Here is a 23,768-nt window from a genome sequence, read left to right as displayed (position 1 = left end):
AAGTAGCACATTGTTCTTGAAACTAAGTTTGCAACCAAACTATCATAATAACCATGTACTATATATCTATATATCAAGTAAATGGAGGTGGATGTAGATGACCTTGAGAAAACATTTCCATATAAATTTAGTCATTTTCTCCCTAAGCAAACGTGAATCTTATTGTGATGCACAAATCAACTCCTCATGAGCCTTCAATTGCTCCTTAAGTGATGTGTTTTTAGCCCTCATTTGTTCAAATTCAGATTGTAGGATGTCGTCATATCTGGAAGATCTAGGCGGCTTATATTTCCCTGCTTCCAGGCTCAAACCATATATACGACGCTTCTTATTTACTTCTCCAACAACATCTAAGAAGATAATGTTGTCACTTTCATGACTATAAACATCATCCCCTAGTGCCTCCTCATGTGAATCCCTCTCAATAATCCTTTTTCAAACGCATCCTAAAAAATAATATATGAATGCATTATAGATTAAACACTACACAGTCAATGTATTGTATCAGATCTTAGACAATAGCAACAAATAACATTATCATATCTAGTCTTTCATTTCTCTAATAATCAATCGATGTCCAAACTACATGTGGTTCATCGTCTGAAGTCTTCAACATATATGGAAATGGGCTTTGCATGGCTGCCAGAGTCATTCCACATTAGAATCTTAGCGACAGAAATTTGTAAATATCATATTCCAAATATAGGTAGCCTATTAAACTTCCAAAAAAATTGCACATTATTCTTTCACTCTTATAAAATTTATGACATCATTGTTGTGCCAGTCACAATCATATACTGGTATAATAAATTGAATAATTTTTTTTCCTTTAATTCGGATTTGGTGGCATTTGAGGTCAGAAAAAACTCGTAATAGATCCACCTTAGCCATAAAACACAAGCTTTTACAATTTAGGATCAATTCAACCAAATTTCACTTATTATTATTAAGATCAATTCAGCCAAATTCCACTTATTATTAGGATCAATTCAATCAAATTCCACTTATTATTATTTATGATCAAAGGTTATGTGAGGCAGGTTGCAGAAGCTCGCATTAAGGCAAAACTGCAATATTGTGCATATGTAGAGCTTACCCAACATGCTTTTATGCAACTTTGTCATGGGTTGTCATACATTTCAACACAATAGTACAAAACTATATTTGTATTTTCATAAATCCTATATCAAACTTGATTCTATATCATAACAACTAACATCGTCTTTATATCATAGTTCAACTACTTTAAAAATAGACTAAAAATTCACCAAGTTCAATAAGTTTATCAAGTTATAACTTCAGCAACATCCTTTGATTTTGAGAATACCCATTTGCTTGGATCATCTTTCAATTTGTGTCTTTTGAAATAGTCTGAACATGTTGGAGTCGTATCTGATGATGTTTTCTAAAAAAACGGATAAATCAACGTTAATTGAAATTAAAATGCTTAACCTAACAAAAACAATTAAACTAAAATTATCGTGTTTAACCTAACAAAAAAAATTCAATTACTTACTAATCTCTTAAAAATCTCAGTTGTTGGAATCGGCCCTCAAGTGTGGAGTGGACTATCAGAAGATTTTATGCTTTCGTTGTTAATTTGAGCCTTCCTTTCATTCATTCTTATTCCAATTTTCATCCAATTTCTTATGCATTTCAACAGGAATGCAACTACCAGGATCTTCCCCTTTTTTTACCATAAAGCAATATATTGAGAATAATCTACTGAAAAAAAAAAGTTTAACTATTAAGATACTCAAATATTCATGAATACTTTCATACATTAAACTCTCTAAACAACATTGAAATCACACTACGGGTCTTTTATTATTTTTCTCCGACCTTTAGTTCTCCATAATTTGTCCAACATCCTGTAAACTTTTGCTTGATAATTTTTATTATCGCATGTGTAGGCGCAATAGCAGGGTCAAACCTATAAAAATAATATTGAAGAAATTGTAAGATACGAGTATAATATATTTTAAAATTAAAGGAAAAATAATAATAATAATAATAATAAAAGCTTACGTGCTCTCTGATCCTGGACTAATCCAAATACGCCCATCATGAGGGTCCTCACTCCCAATGTTTGGAGATGAACCCATATCATTTGATGATACATGTGGATCAACATCAGATGCATTTAGTTGATGGGATGAGTGGCGAGCTAGGTGTTTGAGAAATAGGTGGGCTAGGAGTAGAGTGAGGTAGTTGTGTATTCCAGGTTGTATGAGATGTGGAAGGATTTGTTACTTGACCAACAATAGATTGTGATAAAGTAGTGGAAGCCATACCTCTCCCAGTTGAAAGTGTGGTATTTGTTGTTGTATGAGGTATGGAAGGATTCGAAGGTTTTCCAATAACATATTGTATTACATTAGTTGTACCCCTACCTTTCCTACCTCTACCAGTACCTCTTCCTCCATTTGTCGTAGTATCATTGCCTACCATCTATATATACATATAAAAAACATATATTTGATTAACACAAACCAAAATCTGGACCGCTTAAATGTAAAGGCCAGTAGCAAGAACATCAGTAGCGTACATTATAACAAATTTAAATGCATTACTTTTGTCATAGACATTGACAACAAAAATATTTTTCTGCACTACTTTTGTCATAGACATTGACAACAAAAATAGTTTTCTTTCACATATATTTTACTATTTTACTATAGAAACCAGAGATGGGTACTTTGATGCACAAATCAACATTTAATGGCATAAAATTAAATAGACGAACAAATAATAATATTTTCGTTGAATATGCATAAGAATAACACATCAAAATCTTCCTAAAAAAAAAACACATCAAAATAATAACAAAAAAAAAAACATATGTGCCACTTTCAAATTAGTTTGGCTCAATGACTTAGTTTGAATCTATGTCTTCATAAATATCTTCATCTTCATCTTCCTCCGTTTCATATTCTTCATCTTCCTCCTCCTCCTCCTCATATTCATCTTCTTCCTCATCCTCTTCCTCTTCTAAATGTAATTGGTTCAGCAAAGAGTTTGGCACTTCTTCAGCTACACCATTAATATCAACAAGGCATTGCTGAAAATCATCATTTGAAACAACTATAGGTAGTGTATATACATCATCATCTTGATATGCATCTGTTGTTTGCTGTAAAAAAATTCCCAAAGTTTGAATCTAAGTGTGTGCCTTGATTTTTATGACACCTAGCCAACCTTGTCGCCCTTTAGGAAAGGATGTAAAGTAAACTTGAGGTAAGGCACTCTTGATTTTAATACATGTGTCCAAATTTCAACTCTGGAATACCTACTTCAGGTAAGGCACTACCTCAGGACAATTTAAAAGAATATAAATGTGTCTAGCTTTCATTTCCCTAACGCTCAAAGTAGAATTGGTACGTTTTCCAAACGGACGACCTGGATAGTTAAAGATTGACAATGGAGGATTCACTAGAAAATCTTCTCCTCCATCATCGTTCTACGGAACTCTTGTTCTCCTCAATGGAATATAATGGGGGATGATAATAGGAAGCGAATGTAGACACCCCCTCTAGTAAATATTATTTCCAAATCGGACTTTCCACATAACCCTGATTTGTTACCTTTTGTTTTGAAGTTCGTATGAACCTATAGACCAAATCAAGATTAAGCTTAGAGAAAGTGAGAAATAACTAAGAAAACTAAACAGGAGAGTATATAAGGTTGAACAATTAACCTTCCGAATGGATACATTCATCTAAATGAATAGGAAGATGTTTCATTGAGTCAAAAAGCTTGGAGGAAATATTTGTTCTAATTAGCACATAATGATTGCGATGTTTTCCTCCCAACTATGCCAATTAAAACATATTTTAATAGAGGACAATAACATTGACCAATACACTTTTAACAAAAAAACTAATCGATTGATACACCTTTTAAAAATTTTAAACATTTGAAATGATGAAAGTACCTTTTTATAAATATATTTGTCCTCATTATCTTAAATAAAGTTTATAGTTTATTTCCTTTTCTCTCACCGCAATTGAAGCATCTTTCTGTTTGTCTAATAGTAACAAAAGACAATGTCAAAAGACTAACTTTAATCTCTTTACACACATTCAGTTGATAAGACCACAAAAACTATGGATCGAGTGTCACACCAGAAATGAAAAATCAAGATTTACAGATAGAAATTGTTCCAACTCAATTTTTGGAACAAATGCCATCTATAAATCTTGATTATTCATTTTTGGCCAGATCTGAGTGTGTGATTCTCGATCCATAGTTTATGTGGTTTTATCAACTGAATGTGTAAAGAGATTAAAGTTATGCTTTTGACTTTTACTATTAGACAAACACAAAGATGCTCCAGTTGTGGTGAAAGAAGAAGAAATAAACTATAAACTTTATTTAATAAATTGAGCATAAATATTTATAAAAAGGTACTTTCATCATTTCCGGTGTATGAAATTTTTGAAAAATTTATCAGTTGATTAGTTTTTTTGTTAAATGTGTATCGGTCAATGTTATTGTCCTCTATTAAAATATGTTTTAATTTACGTAGTTTGGAGGAAAACATCGCAATCAATATGTGCAAATTATAATAAATATTTCCTCCAAGCTTTTTTGACTCACTGGAACATCTTCCTATCCAATTGATAATTTTGTTGAGGGAATATTCAATTGAGAATTTATTAGATGTATCAGATGGTTTCTTCTATTTTCAATTGGTTTTTAAATACACTTTCTTCATTTTTTTTAAACAAAAATCCAATGAAAAATCATTATAAACAAGGGAGTTGCATAACCCATTCAAAAATCTAATTTAAAACAAGTCTCATACTACCAATCTTCAACAAAAACAAAAGTTATATAATCCTAGTCTTCAACAACAATCATTCAAAACTCAAAATTGAAAATCAAAATTAATAACAAACAAAGGGAAGGGTTTGGATTCACCTATTTCAGTTAAAGTGAGTGAGCAAGTTCACTTATTCACTTTTAGATTGAGAAATGGGCGTGAGTTAATTGTAACCCCCACTGTAAGATTTGAATTAAAAAAACATGAAAGTGAAAAATGATTGATTAAAAGAATAAATAAACTTGAAAACTCATATGCATAAATGATTGATTAAAAGAACCACAAAAGGATGCATCCAATATTGCAAAAGCGGTGCCCCAAAAGAAAGAGTGAGTTCTCATATGCATACATGATATATAAGTTGTAGTTATAAAAAACGAAAAAGAAACACATTACCAATGACAAAAGAAATCATATTGACTGCAATGCATGAGATACAATAGGCCAAAAATTAAATAAGTAACAAGACGTTGTAAGAAATAATTCATTATTATAGCAACCATTATTCAACAAAACATCCTAAATAAATGAAGGAGACTAGGATGATTCACACTCATTAAATTAAAACTTAAAAAACAACTTATTCTATAACTTATACATGAACTTAAGCACATTCACAACTTAATTTCACAAAGTTCAACATACACATAATTAACATGATTATTTATCACGAAAATCAATTAATCATAACATCAATTTCATGAAAATCACTTAATCAAACATAACCCATAACTACTATATCATTTATAATCATTTAATGGTAAATATAAACTTTTCCTCTTACCTTAACCTTCAAAAGCAACTTTAATCTTTACTCTAATCTCCCTCTTAAGCTTTCCCCCAAGCTAGATCTCCCTTTCTCTTGAATTCTCCTCTTCTACCTCTCTCTCTCTCTCTCTCTCTCTCTCTCTCTCTCTCTCTCTCTCTCTCTCTCTCTTAGCCTCTTTTCTCAAAATGAACAAATGAACTCTTAACCTAATTTTACAAAGACTATATCTCTTATATACTATTGGGCTTAGTCACACTCACTAATCGGCTTAGTAACTTTCAATCACTCACAAATGTTACTACACAATTACTTCATTAATAGAATAGTGGTTTATGAGTAATAATGAGCGTTTTAATGAAGTAATTGTGTAGTAACATTTGTGAGTGATAGAAAGTTACTAAGCCGATTAGTGAGTGTGACTAAGCTCAATAGTATATAAGACATATAGTCTTTGTAAAATTAGGTTAAGAGCTCATTTGTTCATTTTGAGAAAATAGGCAGAGAGAGAGAGAGAGAGAGAGAGAGAGAGAGAGATAAAGAGAAAGAGGTGTAGAAGAGGAGAATTCAAGAGAAAGTAAGATCTAACTTGGGGGAAAGCTTAAGAGGGAGATTAGAGTAAAGATTAAAGTTGCTTTTGAAGGTTAAGGTAAGAGGAAAAGTTTATATTTACCATTAAGTGATTATAAGTGATAGAGTAGTTATGGGTTATGTTTGATTAAGTGATTTTCATGAAATTGATGTTATGATTAATTGATTTTCGTGCTAAATAATCATGTTAATTATGGGTATGTTGAACTTTGTGAAATTAATTTGTGAATGTGCTTAAGTTCATGAATGAAGTTATAGAATGAGTTGTTTTTGAAGTTTTAGCTTAAATGAATGTGAATCATGATATTGTTAATGATTATTGTTCAACCTCAACTTCGCAAGACTTGAAATTCAAGCCGGCAAAAGGAAAAGAATATTACCAGCTCGCTATGGTTTGAAGGAGATCATCAGTGCCAAAAGACACGATCTCAATGTCTTCCAAGTGACCGCAACTTCGTTCAACAACATAACGACAAATCTTTTCCAAATCCATATTATTGTAGGGATATAACGGTTGTTGACTCACATGTAAATGGTGCGCCATACGATAGGATCCTTGCAAATGTTCCACCATAGAGGACACACTTGACAAGCACTTGTCACAATCTCAATAGTACCAAGTCTTTGAAGAATGTTTGTTGTGATGTCTCTAGGAAGTTCAATCCAATTTGGCCCCATTGTGCTCTCCTCTTTTTTGTGCTCTCCCCATAGTGCCATCATAGGAACAAGACGACAAGCGGTTTAGAATGGAGAACCTAAAGAGAGAAGGGGTAAAATTGAGACTAAAAAGAAAGTGTAAAAAAAATATTAATCATATGTAATGTAGTTAATTGTAGCAGTTGAATATTGAAATTATGTTCGTATCTGCAGGTGAAATCACAAGTTATACATCTTTAACTATGGATTGCAAGTATGTTAGCTTTACATAATTGCAAGTATGTTAGCTTTACATAACTAATATAATAAATATGATGCATTTCTTGCAGGTGAAATCACAATATTCAAATCAAAACAGTAAATTCGTATTTAACTATAGTGAGAGTGGGTGGGCTCGCACAGGCGCACGTGCTTGTGGAATAAATTATTCATATTCATGATAAAACAATAAATTCACGGTATGTATTGGATTAGGATTGTAAGGGATTTTAAAAGACTTTTTAATTATGAAAAAGTCTTGTGGTATTCAATCAAGATTCTTTGCAATTTAAAAAAAGTCTTGTGGTATTCAATCAAGATTCTTTGTCATTTTAAAAAAGTCTTGAGGTATTCAATCAAGACTTTTCATCACTTAAAAAATATCTCATGGTATTCAAAATCATTTAAATTTCAAAGGATTGTTTAATAAATTAGATTTTGATGGATTTTGTGAAATTGTCTAGTGAAATTTTAACAAAAAAAAGTCTTCCATGAAGACATAAGATTTCTTGGGATTGTTTTTCTTTAAAAAAATTTATTATCTCTTTCTTATCCCTTCTTCCTTCTCTCTTCTTCCTTCCCTCTCTCCTCTCTTTTCTCCCTCCTCTCTCTCTCTCTTCTCCCTTCTCTCTCTCTCTCTCCTCTCTTTTCTCCCCTCTCACTCTCCCTTCTCTCTCTCTCTCCACTCCCTATATATATATATATATATATATATATATATATATATATCCCTCTCTTCTCCCTCTATCTCCTCTCTTTTCTCCCTTCTCTCCCTCCTCTCTTCCCTCTCTCTATCTCTCATAAAAATAAAATAAAAATTAAGAGTATGTATTCAGAATATTATGATAGAGAGTGTGTTGTAATCATTTCTTTTCAATGAGTCCTTAAAATTCATAAAATCTTTTGAAATCTTATAAATCCATAAAATCCTTTAAAATCTTATGATGTAAATCCATTGAAATCCAAATTGAAAATCCTGATTGTCTTTGAAAATCATAAAAATCATTAAAATCCTACAAAATCTTTTAAAATCTTTGAGACTTTTTTAAGCAAAAATTGTCCTTCAAAATCCTAATCAAGCTAGGGAGAGACTTGTGTATTTTTTTAAAAAGTCAAAACACTAAATCTCTTTATTTTATCGTAACCATCAAATGACATAAACATACTCATAAATTTCATCATCTTATTTTTTTTTCTTCCAATACTTGAAATAAGAGGATACAAAGTACATATCATATGACCAGATCGGGATAACAAGCACAACCGTGATGATATGAAGATCGTAATAAATTTCAAAATTGTTAGTACTCTACTCTAGTAAATCAAAATCATGGATAGAAATATATTATCTATCATAATGTTAAAACATTGCTAAACAATGTGTACCTGACATGACATGGCCGTGTTTATTGACTTCAAAGAATCTTCTTCTATGGACGAAACTGGATTTTGAGAATCTTCTACCATGAAAAGCATTGTGATTGAATACCTATAAAGTTGTCATCGAGGTTTCAAATGAGTCTAATGACAATGAAAACAAGTATCAAATAGCGGCCGCTAAGCCTTAAGGTAGGAGAAGATGGGAAGAATATGAACCTGGTTAACAAAACCTAATCTTAAATTGGTACCCGGTTTTTTGTTTTTGGGCCTCGATAGGCCCAATTAGTTTTTAAGAAAGTTGGTCATGGTTTTTAGAAATAGAGAAATTTGGTTATTAGGTCAATTTTGAACACGTTATTTTTATGAAGATTCTAGTTGTAACTCAAGCATCGCAAGATCTTATTTATTATGTTAAATATGATAAATATTACAAATAAATTTTCTTGATGCAGTCAAAAAATTTGGCCCCCTTGATTGACTTGGAAGTAACTCAAATTATTACGCCTTGAAGTGAATTTGCAAGAGTGTATAAAGTTGAAAATTGTGGATGGATTATGTATAATTTTAGTTCTTAACATTTGAGCAAATTTTGATTTTGGCCCCTAAATTTTTTTAGAGTTTATCCCCAACATTGCACATTCCATTCATTTTTGCCCTCAGGTTGCCCAATCACTCAAAAATTGTTGACTTTGACAGAATTTTGCCGTGTCCATTGCTATGTGGATTTTCAGGGCTAAAATCAAAGTATTGTCAAATGTTTGGCTGGAACCTAAACAAAATTGGGGAAATTTTTTGTCTTCATCTCTTTAATCAATGTTTATCCGTCTTTTTTTTTTTTTGGTAGATAGACGAAATGGCAAAGCCATTATAAACTCACACAAGTGGAGGTACCGGGGTTCGAACCCCGGTCATGACATCCGGCCTAACAATTTCGGCATTTTGCCAGTTGAGCTAGGACTTCTGGATAATGTTTATCCGTCTTTATCACTTCAATTTAATATTCACTCATTTTTATCTAAAATCTAAGGAAAATTTTCACCAAACACGTTCATTAGTTCAAACGACTAAGCATCAGAAAGAAAATGAAATTTTAATCAATGATCAAAAGATTAAGAGCCTGTTTGAAACACTGCCCAAAAACTCTTTTTTAGTTCTTAAAAACTTGAAAATTAAAAACTTGTTTGTTAAACTATTTTTAAAATTACAGTTTTGGAAACTGTTTTGAATTTTTTAGTTTTGGGGACTAAAAAACTAAAACATATAAAAAATAACTATTGTGAGAAGAGGACTTGTATATTTCAAAAACTGAAAACAAAAACTATTTCAAACAGGCCCTTAGGGCCTATTTGAAGGAAATTAAAATATTGAAGGAAAAGGTAAAGAATTATAAAAATGAAATAAGCATGAATTTAAATGTTACAAATCACATGATAAAAGAGATGAAGATTAATCTCTTATGAAAAATATGTTGGAACAAAAATAGTTTGTCTAATTCCTTTAGAGTTTTGATGATAATAAAGTATTAAAGAACAATTGTATATGTTAATATAGGTTCAAGTGTGCAGGGTTATAGATTAAAATTTAACAAGGTTTGAACATTTATAAGAGCATCTGAAGCACAAAGAGAAGCTAATTCTGATATGGTCGTATGATTTATACGACCTGATCGGAATGACAAGATGTCTGAAGAAATGTCAACCAAAAGTCAAAACTGTTGTGAATTCGTTAAAAATCACATCAATAAAAACTTATATGTGGAGAAAATTTGCCTCTTTAATCTTAGTGTGATTTCAGCTGGAAGAAGAAAATCTTTGAGGGTGATAATGGCTTGGATGGACAAACAGATTGTACAAATATTTGTACAACTATTTTGATATAATTTTTGGACAACTCTCTCATACTCTCATTGTGTTTTTACTTTTTTTTTCTTGAATGTTTTTTAACAGTAAGAATCATTGTGTTCTTACTTTCTTTTCTTATCTCTATTGTTTTTTACTAGTAAGAAGAGAGAAAAAGAAAATTATTCTAAGAGTTATCACGAAATAACTGTACAAATATCAATACTCATGTCAATATATCATTGTTGTTTTAAAAATGAATTAAAGGTGTTTACACATACATACATACATGGGTGTTTTAGAGCACCTACAATTATCATTTCTTTTTTTGGTTACCATGGTATTAGTGGATTCTCCCTCTCAACCAGATTTTTTCCACAAACATAAGATTTGAATTGAACTCTGGCCACATGTTTAAGAGGCACACATCTCTTATTACTTATACCAATCTATTATTGGTTCACCTACAATTATCATTAGTTGAAGAATATTTTATATTTTTATAAATATTCTTTTTGTTCATCAATTTGCTTAGGATCTTGCTAACGAGTTCCTTAATGGCACTTTTAAGGATTCCTGATTAAGAAAATGATTGTAGAAAAAGTTAAATAGTTCAATTTTCAATGTATTGAATGCATCAAATTTTATAAAAACTTACTATTTAAAGATTGTTAAAGAGTGTATTTCTCATTTAGGATCTTTTTTTGAGAGAGCTTCTTTTGATTAAGAGCTTCTTTATTTGACACAAAATTAAAATTTATATTGTATGTTAGAAGCTGTATGAAATACACCTCGAGTTGGGGTCTTTTTCTCATCATCATCCCATATTCCCGTGTGAGGAAAACATTAATAAAATAGAAAAATTACTTGACAATCCAAAATCTTATAACACCATATTTATATATTGTCAATTTAATAATAATTTTTTTCTTTCTCTTATAGTTAAATTAACACTTTTTATGTATCTTTATATGGTTATTTCAAAAATTGTCACATTTTAGCTGTTCAAATATAACTCACTCGTGTTAATAGAAAATCAAAATTGTATATTATTCAAATCAAAATTTGGCTCGAAAAATCATTAGTGCCGGAGCTTTTAAGTGAAAAAGAAAGGGAAAAAAAGGTACATGATGCAAGCTAAAGTAATTCACAGATTGGCACTAAAATCATTTTAAACATGTCCATTACCTTGTTTATAAACAAAATGGACTAATCTAACACTTGTTGATAAGAAGGACAACAAACTTGTTAGACAAACATGAAGGAAGTTCATTGAAGAACACCATTTTCTTGTAATTAAAGAAAGATCAATAAAAAAAAAATTGGTGCTAACCCTTTAGTTTCTAATTGAAAGGCCCCTTAATAATCTAGAGTTTGGTCGAATGGTAAGTAAAGTCTGACCAAGAATTATTCCTTTAAGGAATCAAACTCATATTCTTTCGAACAATTCATCCTTAGTGAAGCTCATTAGCCACTTGAACTTGATCATAACGATTCAAAGAAAACTTTAGGTGTTGTTAAATGGACAATGATTCAAGCAGAATAGACAATGACTGACCCAGAATCCGAATCATCATCACAATTGTTATATTCAACTATGGCAATATGAAAATATACACACTCAGAATAACAAAACGATAACAAGTTGAAATATACACACTCAAAATATAAGGAAACGATAACAAGTTGAATTGAAGACTGCCACTCCAATAATATCCCATGAGTTTACTATATATTCTATATCAAGTGAGACTTTCACAACTATTTTTGCTCATTTTCTTGGTATTATCAACCAATAAAAACTAAGTTCAATCACGTGTGAAAGGAAAACTAAAAATGAACAGAGAACAGAAAGAGTGAGAAAGATATATGTTTGAGGTGCTAGCTCAGTGGTAAGAGCTAAATATTCTAACCTCAAGGTACTGTGTTCTACGGATGATTGTAAAATGACAATTAGTGCCACTAAAACTGATAAAATCTCGCACAGGTGAACTATTTCCAACGATTGCAGAGGAAAGATTCTCAAATCAAAAAAGTAACCAAGGGTAACCTTTTCAAACAAGAGCATAACCAAAAACCACATTCACAGTCATTTAGCAATAAATACAAGAGAAGATAATACTTCTGATTAATAAAGCATGGCAACCGTGTATGTGTCCAAGGTTCTTGGAGAATTTAAGTGCACTATGTAAAAGTATATCAAATATTCCTAATCAACAAATTTCATTTAAAACAACATCAATCACATTTGAATCATTCAAGTATAACCATCCAAATTAAAATAATCAAAAGTCAAAATCATTTCAATTTTCCATCAGCAATTACACCAACTAAATAAAGATAACCTTCATCATCACAATTTTCATCAATGTCTGTTGGAAATACTGAGTCTTTGATCTGGTCACGACATTTGTCACCATCTAGTTGTCATTTTCATGTAAATCTAAAAAAAAGTCATAGTTATTTAAAAAGAATAGATAATCCAAATCTGGTTCATCTAATTCATCATCAGAATTTTCATCTACATCAGTTGAAAGTACCAAGTCTTTGATTTGATCACGACACCTTTTCCCCAAGCTTCCACTTAAATCAAGATGAAAACAATTTCGCAAGACAACAGATTCAAGAAGGGGACATCCATCAAGAATGGCATGCAACCCGACATTAGTGAGTAAGTTTCCAAACATCGAAAGATGGCGTAGCTTAGGCATGGTTTTTGCAATAGCAATTGCGTCGTCATTGAACTCAATGTGTTTGCTGAACATCCAGCTAAATTTTAGTGATTTCAAAAGTGGACAACTCCGACCAATGACTTCAAGAGAATCCTTACATAGGTTGCTAACTGAAATGTCAAGCTCCTCTAGCAGTGGAAATTTGTTTGCAACTTCACTAAATTGTCTGTGCGAAATATTTCGCATTTCGTAAGCTGTATGCGTCGTAGTTGACTTCCACTGTAAGATTTGAATAAAAAAAATCATGAAAGGGAAAATGATCGATAAAAAGAATAAAATACATCTGAAAAATCAGCACCACAAAATACATAAAATATAACTGCCGGCAAGTTCATCTTTTCAAAAGGATGTATCAAATGTTGCATAAAAGATGTACCAAAAGCAAGATTGATTCCTCAAATGCATGCATGCTATTTAGTTAAACAAAACAAAAATGAAACACATTACAAATCATGACCAATGACTAAAAAAGATGGGTTGCAATGCATGGACATGAGATACAATAGGCTAAAGAATAACCAACTAACAAGACTTTGTAAGACATCATTAGTATTATAGAAGATGGTATGAGAGAATAATAGAAGCGATGATGAGAAGAGGGTTTTGAGCACATTTGGAAGAGTCCGGCTCCATCCAAAGTGATCGCTTTCTCTTGGAAACTACTCCTTGATAGAATTCCGACAAGGATGAATCTTGCGCGTAGAAATGTATTACCCCAAGAAAGTTGACCAAACTGTGTTTTATATGATGAGATAGTGGAATCATCTATGCCTCTACTTCTCCATTGTGGGGGATGGCTATGAATGTTTGGAATAAGGTAATGATATGGTTGGATTTCAACTATATTATTCCTCCAACTTTGTTCCACCATTGAGAGTGTGTTGGAGACTTGGAGTGGGGAGGCTAGGAATAAGAGGATTCAGAATGGCCATAGGTTGATTTGGCATGCAACTATCTGGAGCATATCGAAAGCTAGGAATGACAAAATATTCAAAAATGGCACAATACAAGTAGAGGACATAGTGGAGAAAATTAAGGTTTTATCTTAGAGGTGGGCATTGAGCAGAATCAATATTCCAGCCTGTTTATTCTATGAAAGGGATTGGAATCCGAGGGATTGTCTAATGAGGTAAGGGGTGGATTGGCGCAGCTTGTGGCAGTTTCGATAGTGAGGCTGAGGTATTCCTTGTTTTTTGGTTTTGGTATCAGCAAGAAGTATGCTATCTGCTGTTATGTTGTTTTCTCAGGCACGTGGTGCAGCTGGTTTGAACTTCAGTTGAAATATGCCAGCATCATTATTAGATGCGTTGGACTGTTGTTAGTGTAAGTTGTGATACCTTGTTTTTGGTTCGGTTTTGCTGCTGCTACTGTGTTTTTTGTCCCTTTAGTAGTAAGCAATTTTGGATTGTAAAGCTTCTGTTTTAGCTTTTGGTATGGGCGGGTTGGGAAGGTGTTTTTCCGTTTTTAAACGGCGCCATTGTATTAGTGTTCCACTGTATTCGTTTTTTCTTGTACTACTTTTGTCCGCGAGAATTTTGTGTTTCTTACACAATTTCGAAGAGAATAATATTTACCGATTAAAAAAAAAATCAGTATTATAGCCAACATTACATAATAGAACATCATAAATAAATGAATAAGTAATTTCACAAGACTTGAAAGAGAGCAAAAGGAGAATAATATTACCAGCTAGCTATATATTGAAGGAGATCGTCGGTGCAAAAAGACACAATCGCAATGTCTCGCAGGTGACCACAACTTCGTTCAACAGCATAACAACAAATCTTTACCAAATCCATATTATTGTAGGGGTAACTGTCATTGTCTGTCATGTGAATTGTACGCCACATGAGAGGATCCTTGCAAATGTTCCACCATAGAGGACACACTTGACATGCACTTGTCACAATTTCAATGGTATTAAGCCTTAGAAGAATGTTTTCTGTGATGTCTTTAGGAAGTTCAAGCCAATTTGGCCCAATTGTGCCTCCCCTTTTTCTGTTCTTTGCTGATCTCAAAAATGGTGCCATCATACAAACAAGTCGAATAAAATTTTAAGTGACACCTAAACATTTTCAAAGTGAAAGAGTAGAATAAAAGTCTATCAGTTTCCAATAAACTTAAGGTACATAAAAGAGAGAAAAAAATTAAGGAAAAGGGATGTTGAAATTCGGGGCCTAACTCATCCTTACAAAACCGGCTTGTAAGGTGAGGAGTGCCTCCTCTTTATAAACTCTTCTCAAGAGTCCTATCTATCCGATGTGGGAGTAAATTCACCCCCTCAAAACCAACACAATGAAGGTGTTGGAGGCTGCAATGAAGGCTAACCCAAAGGTCGCAATTTAGGCGACTAGGGGTGGACCGCAATTAAGGCGGAATTTCCAACAAGGGAAAAAGATAGATATATGATATAACATAATATGTGATCATCAGATGTTTGGTATTTGCATCACATTGTTAATTTGACATAATCAAGTGTGAAAAAAAGAATAATACTACTTTTCGCAATCAACCCAAAAAATGACAATTCAATGGCTATGTGTTGTGTAAATGCTAATATGCTAGAGCTAGCTTATGAAAATATAGCCCTAAGAGTGTGTTTGGATGAGAGATTTTAACAAGTTATGTAATTTTTTTAGGGAATTTTAATTCTTCTATGTAAATTTCATTTTTCACTCTATCCAAACAAAAATAAAATTAGAAATCAATATACTTTTATACCATTTTTGTTTGACACTTTTGGCTTACTAACACTATAGACTGTGGATATTATTCTACAAAGAGTTCAAGGGGTCATGCATAGTAATATTATATCTCGTAGGTCTATGAATATAGTTTTTAAGAGGATTGGATTGGTCTTGCCATACAGAAAATGATAACGGCACAGCTTGTTGTATGTTTGTGCTTCATTCCTGTGTGATTTTCTATAATATATTAGAAATGAAGCTTGCTTAAATTTCTAAATTTGCTATAATTTCCAAACACTCATCCAAACAGATATCAATCCTCCGGTGACTACTGTAAATAAATATTCTTATTCTTTTCAGATACATTGAATAATTGATGTATTTGGTTTTATAATATAGATCAGATACATCAACTATGAATACAAATTTATAATTTCAAATGGGTATAACGTTCATCTATGAATACAAATTATAAGCATCGAAACAGCAAAATATTGAGATGCTTCCTATAATTTAATAATAAAACAGAGTTCATAGTAAAATGAGTACTAGAGAATGATGGAAAAAAAAAAAGTAAAAAATTAAAATAAAGAGAGAGTGAGAGATTGAGAACCGTACGAGATGTGGTTAAGGGATGGCGTCTCCAGGTCCAGGGTTTCCGTTTGATGGTGGGCAGTATGCTGACGGCAGCAGTTGAGAACGGAGAAGCACACCGAAGTGAAATGAGACTCCGAACTACTTCAAGACATTGGTCCCCTCTTTGTTCATGTCTTTGTCAAAAGTGTTTAATTAAGTATATATTTTATGTTTTTTTTTGGCATTACGTGGGCCTTAACCGAGAGACTTTTGGTAAAGATAAAGATTTGTTTGAAATAGTGATAGAGTTATTTAATTTGAGAGTAGTTTTTTTTTTTTTGTTTGGGGTTCGAACCCCGGAGCTTGTATATACTATGCATTGTCCTTATCCAACTGAGGTAAGTTCACAGCGACAATTTGAGAGTAATTTATAAAGATAGAGACCAATTTCACGGTTTATTCAATAATCATCATTATGGTTTAAAAGACTAACAATCATCAGTGTCGTTTGGGTTAGACTTATTTTAAAAGACCAACATCCATCAGGGCCGTTTGGGTTAGACTTATTTGAAGCTTATACAAATAACTAATTTTTTTTTATTATTCATAAGTTAATAAATGTAGTTTATAATAAAAACACAATTTACAAAGGTACAACTTTTGTTAGTAAGAACTTATAAATTAACATAAAAGTTTATTTATTTGCATAAGTTATTTTGCATAAACTCGAAATAAGCCTAATCCAAACAGGTCTTAGATTATTCACTATCTCGATCTAAAATTATAAATCATTTCACAAAATTAATGTTATTTTTTTATTATATAATTTTTTATGACAAATAAGTATAATTTGAAAGAAGACTTGTCTAATCTTTTGACAATTTTTAAAGGGTTTTTTTTTTTTTGAAGTAATTTTTAAAGGGTTTTATAAATATACATGGTTGATGTAAAATTATTTCACGGAAACTCGTGAAATTGCTATTGAAGTCCACATTATAAAATTTAAACACGTCAATGATCATTCCAACACTTAAAGAAGCAATCTTTCATTTCTAATAACAATTTTCACTTTCAAAGCGCTTCCAACCTCCATCAGGAGCACAACCTTACCTTTAGCGAAAATTGGAAAAATTTGTTGAGTTGGAGGGGTCCTCACATAATCTAAACTTTCACGTTGATTGTTGCTTATGAGTGGCTCCTTACTAATTATCATAGAAGTAGATGAGGACTTGTAGTTTTACTCACTTGTTCTCCTTGTCGAAATGCAAATGAAACAATCATCCATGTTCTAAGAGATTGTGTTTAACCAACCTAGATTTAGATCATGTTAATCGATTCCAATCACTTTACTAATATATTATCTTTGAATTTTAGGGACGGGAGTTTCAACTAATTGAACAGTACTATGGTGGGAGTGCACAAGGATGGGTGGGCAAACAATTTTTGCAATTAATTTTATTTTTAAAAGGGCTTCCAACGCCTCAACAAAGGGATATTATCTTCATTGGTTGAAAGTACCTTTGGAGAGGATGGGTTAATCTCAATTACGATGAGACACACAAAAAGCTCAATTAACCTTTCAAGTTGTGTTGGCTTTCTTCATGATAACAATAACATTTTTGTTGTGTAAGTGACTCAAAATTGAAGTTTTTTGAATCTGTCAAAATCAGTGGCCTAATGGTGCTGTTCGGGGCCCGGTTTTGAGTGTTGTTTTTCAGCCTTTTAGTACGACAAAAATCGGTGGTCGAATGGAGGAATTCGAGGCCCAAATTTTCCAGCAAAAATTATAACAGAATCATATTTTTGGGCTCAGATTTGTTCCAATTTTATAAGGGATACTTTTACTATAAATATAGACTTTGTATCAAAGTAAACCTTGAGAGAGAGGGGGCTGAAGACAAGGGTTTAGAAACAAACAACAAACTAGGGTTTAGATAGATTTCTCTAAGCGGGAGACACTAGGGTTGGGATTGTTTTGATTCACCTTGAACAAACCACTATTAGGATTGAGTCTCTTGGTCACGGGAAGAGATTAGGACTTTGGGTAGAATTAAGTTTAAAGACTTATTCTTGTAACCCTTTGATATCTTTTGTAAAATTACTCATCATTATAGTGGAACTGATGGCTGCTCTCTCCCCGACTAGGTCAGTATTGGACCGAACTGGGTAAACAAATTTCGTGTGTTCTCTCTTCTTTTCTCCTGTTGTTTTCTACTTTTGCTTGTGTTTATAATTGTTCCCACATTGATATTGGTTGCTTGATTACTTTGCTCCACACATTAAGTATTTTATTGGTGTGATTTTTTCAATGAATTCACAACAACTTTTCTAGTTAGTTATGCCAACAAAATTGGAGCCTATGATGCGCTCCATGTTGAAATGTGGATATATATACCCTCCGGTCATTATTATAAGAAAAAATATACGTTTTAGATTCATTCTATTAATGATGTACATGGTCTTTAAGATTATGTAATTAATATGGATTTGGCTCTCAGGAGGGGTACCAATCTTCAATTTTCATATACTCCTCTTTGGTGACATGTCTTTTTATTTACATACTACTAGTTTGTAGGCTCATCCTAACGATCTTTATATACTCTTCTATGATGACACTTCTTTTAATAATCTTCATATATTCATCTTTGATGACATATTTTACACCTTCATGATTTGGAATGTCGTTTAACTATATATTTTATTTCTTTTTCTTGAACTTTACCCTCTGATGGAACAAAAAATAAATAATTAAAATTTAAAAGTAATATTTGTACCCAATAAAAATTTGTAAACATTAAAAATAATAATTATCTGTCATACCAACAACTTTTAACTTAACCACAAACACTGATGATTGACAAACAAACACAGCACAACATAACATGCAATGAATCATGAATCTCGTGTGTTCCAACTTCCAACCATAATTCAATACACGCTTCCTGTTTTCTTGTGGTGTATATCATAGTATCTGCTACTTTCCTTCGCTTTCAATTCATTTCACTTTCACTTCACTCAAAAACCGCGTTTGTAATTAATCTACACTTTTCTTCAACTTTTTACCTAAAAAACGCGTTTCCGTGACCAAATCACGTCTCTATAAATCCCACACCACAACACCAAACTGAACTGAACTCAAAATTAGAAACAGAGACTCTTCTATTTCTCAGGTCATGGATGAAGAAGAAGTTCGCAAGATCTTCAACAAATTCGACAAAAACGGCGACGGGAAGATCTCACGCACGGAGCTGAAGGAGATGATGACGGCGCTCGGTTCTAAAACAACGACGGAGGAAGTTACTCGTATGATGGAGGAGCTTGATCGGAACGGCGACGGTTACATTGATCTGAAGGAGTTCGGGGAGTTACACAACGGCGGTGGAGATACGAAGGAGCTTAGAGAGGCGTTTGAGATGTATGATTTGGATAAGAATGGGTTGATTTCGGCGAAGGAGCTTCATGCGGTGATGCGGCGGTTGGGGGAGAAATGCTCGCTTGGTGATTGCCGGAGAATGATCGGAAACGTTGATGCTGATTCTGATGGGAATGTGAATTTTGAAGAGTTTAAGAAGATGATGAGTCGCTCCTAATATTGTAATGATGTAATGGTGAAAATGTATTTTACTATACTTTTTTATTAATCATCCCTCTCAATTTCTATTTTAATTTATATAGGCTAATAGTTATCTTTCTCTCTCAATTTGCAGTATCCACAATAGTCCATAATCCATGAATGTAGCCGAATTTTAAAATAACTTTTGATGTGCATTTCGTTAATTAAAACCGTCTTTGCGTTAAATTTGTTAATATTATCATATTAATCCATCAATATACTTATATATAATTGTAAAAAAAATAATTCATAATTTAATTTTTTTGGCAAACATGTTGAACGAAGATATCATTGTGAAAATATACACTCACTCCTCTTATACAAAATATATTAGAGAAAATTTCACATATCTCTCTTGAATGAAAAAGGAGAGACTAAACTCGAAAGTTTAAATAGTTCCTTTTCTTTTCTTTTATTCATCATATTGTGTGAGCCTAATCTCTTCTATTAGACTCATCCTCATTGATAAATAGCTTTTGAATTTGTCACAATCCTTGACACAAACCTGCATATGAATGTCAATTTGCCCCGCAAGTGGGCATCCATGTGGATATTGCCTCATTGGAGGATTTGGATTTTGGGACTTTTACTTTGTGAGGACGAAATGTGTTATACATTTCTGAGAAAATTACAATCGTTTTTGGTCATTTAATTGTTGTTTATTTTACTAAAAATATATTATATTAATTTAAATTGATAGAGTATATCGATACCATGTAAATTCGTTAAAAACAAAATAGATGTGAACAAATTTAACATAAAATGACAACGGTTTAATTACATTTTTGGTACCCTTGTTTTATCCAACTCACGAAATTGGTCCCCCATTTTTAAAATCAAACAATCTTGTCCCTCCATTTGCATTCTTTTTACACTTTTGGTCCTTACCCCCTATTTGGTCTTCACAAGCGTTGATGTGTCCAAAAAAAAACACTTAAGTGGCATTGCATACATGGAAAATGACATTAACATGTCACCAAATCAAATTTTTTAAATAAGAAATTCATTAAAACATTTCAGAGTTTTTTAATTGCATAGTCTCCCTCATTCCTTCAACCATCATCTCTTTCTTCTTTCTTCTCTCTTCTCACATAAGTTCGTCAACCAGCTTCATCATTTACATTCAATCCCATAAATTAACCACATTAATAAAACCTAGAAATTAAAAAATATTCATAATGAACATCAATCAAAACAATTTTAAAATTAATCATTATAATCCATATCTAGCAACAACAAAAAAAATCCAAAAATACATATGAAGTTGAGGTTCTGGATTCCATGTTTTTCCACAAGACCACCTCAAATTGTTCCTCGATGCAGTAACCCTATCCAGAAAAAAATCCCAATGTGTGTGTTGTTGAAACAAAAATCTTTTTGACGAATGTTTTAATGATAACAAACCTTATGGAATAAACACTAAGTTTTATGAATTGTGATCTACTGATGTTTGCACTTGAGTCTTTTCACAAAAGTTGACAAGAAAGAAGTCTCTGGCAAGTGCATATATATACTCATTGAAAGAATATCAAAACAGTAGTATCGCAAGCTCAAAGAAGATATAAAAATAATATTGTTTGAATCAAATGAGTGTTGATTGAAGATTCAACATGAATTTTATGATCAATTAACTCATACTCGTCACCACATGGTTTTCAACAAAGCCTTAACGATTCGAGGGATAAAGGGTTAATATTTGAAAGGAATGATCTTCAAATAGCTTCTAAAAGAGTTTAAGGAAAAGACACAAATTTTTCATTCAAGAGAACGATTGAATGTACCTTCATGATTACATGCATGCCTAAACTAAAACATCTCAAAGATACTCAATGGAGAAAAAACATTGTGTACAATCACCAAGAGAAATTATGAGATAAATCGCATCATCAACAAATTAATTCAAGGTTAATTAACTGAGAATGCATTGTCATCTCATATAGAAGAGAACATTATCAACTCCGATGAAAGAATGTTCTCGTGATGAGGATTCATATTACACTCAAAATTATTCTCATCATTTCATCAAAATGATTAGAATCAACTTCTAGCAAAAGCATGTTAAATATTTCTCAAGTATGGTTGTACGCAGAGAACGTTCTGGAGAAGGTTCTGCAAGTGCAAAATTTCATGCTTTCTCTCCAAGCATCAAGTGGAGCCAATTTTTTCAGTTTGAAATGAGTTCCAACAGCTCTTTTTTAGCTTGATCTCCAAGACATACATCTCCTATAAATAGTGGACGTCTAGGAAGATTAAAAGCAAGAGTTTTGATTTACAAAAGCTTCTATATCTCTTTCTCTCAAAGCTAAAGAAATCAATCTCTTCAACATCTCTTTCAACAATCACAAAGCAAACTCCATAATCTTTCACTATATTTATCATCTTTATCTCTCATTGAGAACATCTTTTTGAGTTTGTATTTGTAAAAGGATAATTTGTTTGAGACGCAAAGATTCAAACAACATCCTACAATATTTTTGTTTGAGACGCTATATCCAAACAATCATCCTACAAAAGTGAAACCTAGATCTCAAGTCTATTGGGCTTAATAGTTTGAGATTCCAACCTTTCTGGTGTGATCAAGACCTTATAATGTTGGTTAGAAGTTTCTACCAACTGTATACTATAGTGGATAATCTCACATGAAGTGTGGGGACTAGAAGTAGCCAGGTTTGGTGAACCAGGATAACTCTCCTGTGTTATTCTTCTTTCTCTCTCTCTCTCTCTCTCTCTCTCTCTCTCTCTCTCTCTCTTTTATTTTTACACGACATGCACACACTATCACATTCCAGAATATTCTGGTCCTAATTAATCACAACCAAATTAATCCAGAGTTCTCTGGTCCTTAATTAACCATAATATTATTTTATCATTCAGTTTAAATAATTAATCTTACTAGTATGGATACCCGTGCCAAGCACGGGCTAGAATTCAACCATACCTAAGTGAAAAAATGTTGTATGTATCAAGTGTAAGTTACATTTCAACATTGAATAAAAGAGTGGAGGTTAGACAACATATAAGTGGAAGATTCATATACTTAATACCTTAAATATTCGATGAAAATGTAATATCATTCTGACTTGGATGATTGCTCTAGCTCCAATGGATCGATCCACACCACCGTGAGTTCCCCCATAAATTTCAACGGTCGTAACAAAACTCGGTTCGACTTTGTAGCGGGAGCGCGAGTGGGAGAGTTGTTATTGTGTCAAATGTGAGTAAAAGTTCAACATTGAATTCAAAAGTAGATATTGAGCAACATAATATATCTAATGTCTTAAGATTTAGGGTGAAGATGTGGTGTCAATATCACTTATGTGGTTTCTTTTAGTCTAAAGTGATGATTAAACTAAATGTATGATCCCCGGTAGTAAGAAAATTATGAACTATTTTTTTTTAAAAGTTTTTAGATGTCATGTATTTCTTTCAAATAATTCTTAATTCATTCTTTCAAACATTAATTTTAAATGAAACATGAATTAAATTTGTATGAATAAAAGCTCTCGCCAATTTGAGATTTTGAATGAGTCGCTTATACACATTACTCATTTATCTTTTAATAATAATAATAATAAGAATGTAATTTCTTCAACAATTGAGTTCCACAAATAACTATATTATTATATTCCAACAACACTTATTTATTTTAAAATAATTTATTTAATTAAATCTGTATAAAAGTGAAAAGAGTTGTTTCATAAACATTATTCTCTATTAGGCCCACCACTGTTTATTATGGTGCCAGCCCAATGGCTTTAAAGCTAAAGGGGTCCTAGTAATCTTAAGTTAAGTCGGGAGGGTAGTAAAGTTTGACCATTAACTGTTCCACCTAGAATCAAACTCAT

General features: G+C 32.2%; 1 protein-coding gene, 1 long non-coding RNA gene and 1 pseudogene across 3 annotated transcripts; 2 read left to right on the top strand and 1 right to left on the bottom strand.

Annotated features, from left to right (window-relative positions):
• Positions 1-6,069: 6,069 nt before the first annotated feature.
• Positions 6,070-7,058, top strand: LOC146939672 (uncharacterized). The gene is made up of 2 exons (XR_015031747.1): positions 6,070-6,240; positions 6,525-7,058. It is a non-coding gene; the product is annotated as an uncharacterized LOC146939672 (long non-coding RNA).
• Positions 7,059-12,521: 5,463 nt separating this feature from the next.
• On the bottom strand, positions 12,522-16,523 carry LOC146939671 (putative F-box/LRR-repeat protein 23; annotated as a pseudogene). Its single transcript, XR_015031746.1, has 3 exons — positions 16,353-16,523; positions 14,734-15,112; positions 12,522-13,266 (listed from the first exon to the last, which is right to left on the bottom strand). The product of XR_015031746.1 is annotated as a putative F-box/LRR-repeat protein 23 (transcript).
• Positions 16,524-19,082: 2,559 nt separating this feature from the next.
• Positions 19,083-20,093, top strand: LOC146939670 (putative calcium-binding protein CML27). Its single transcript, XM_085753231.1, has one exon. The coding sequence runs from the start codon at positions 19,484-19,486 to the stop codon at positions 19,898-19,900; it is 417 nt and encodes a 138-aa protein (XP_085609357.1). The 5' UTR covers positions 19,083-19,483; the 3' UTR covers positions 19,901-20,093.
• The last annotated feature ends 3,675 nt before the right edge of the window (positions 20,094-23,768 follow it).

This window comes from Medicago sativa, chromosome 3 (genome assembly GCF_051527215.1).
Source record: "Medicago sativa cultivar Bolivia chromosome 3, Bolivia_mono, whole genome shotgun sequence".
Lineage (NCBI taxonomy): Eukaryota > Viridiplantae > Streptophyta > Magnoliopsida > Fabales > Fabaceae > Medicago > Medicago sativa.
Note: the sequence above shows the minus strand (reverse complement) of the source record. Positions and strands in the feature narration are given on the sequence as shown.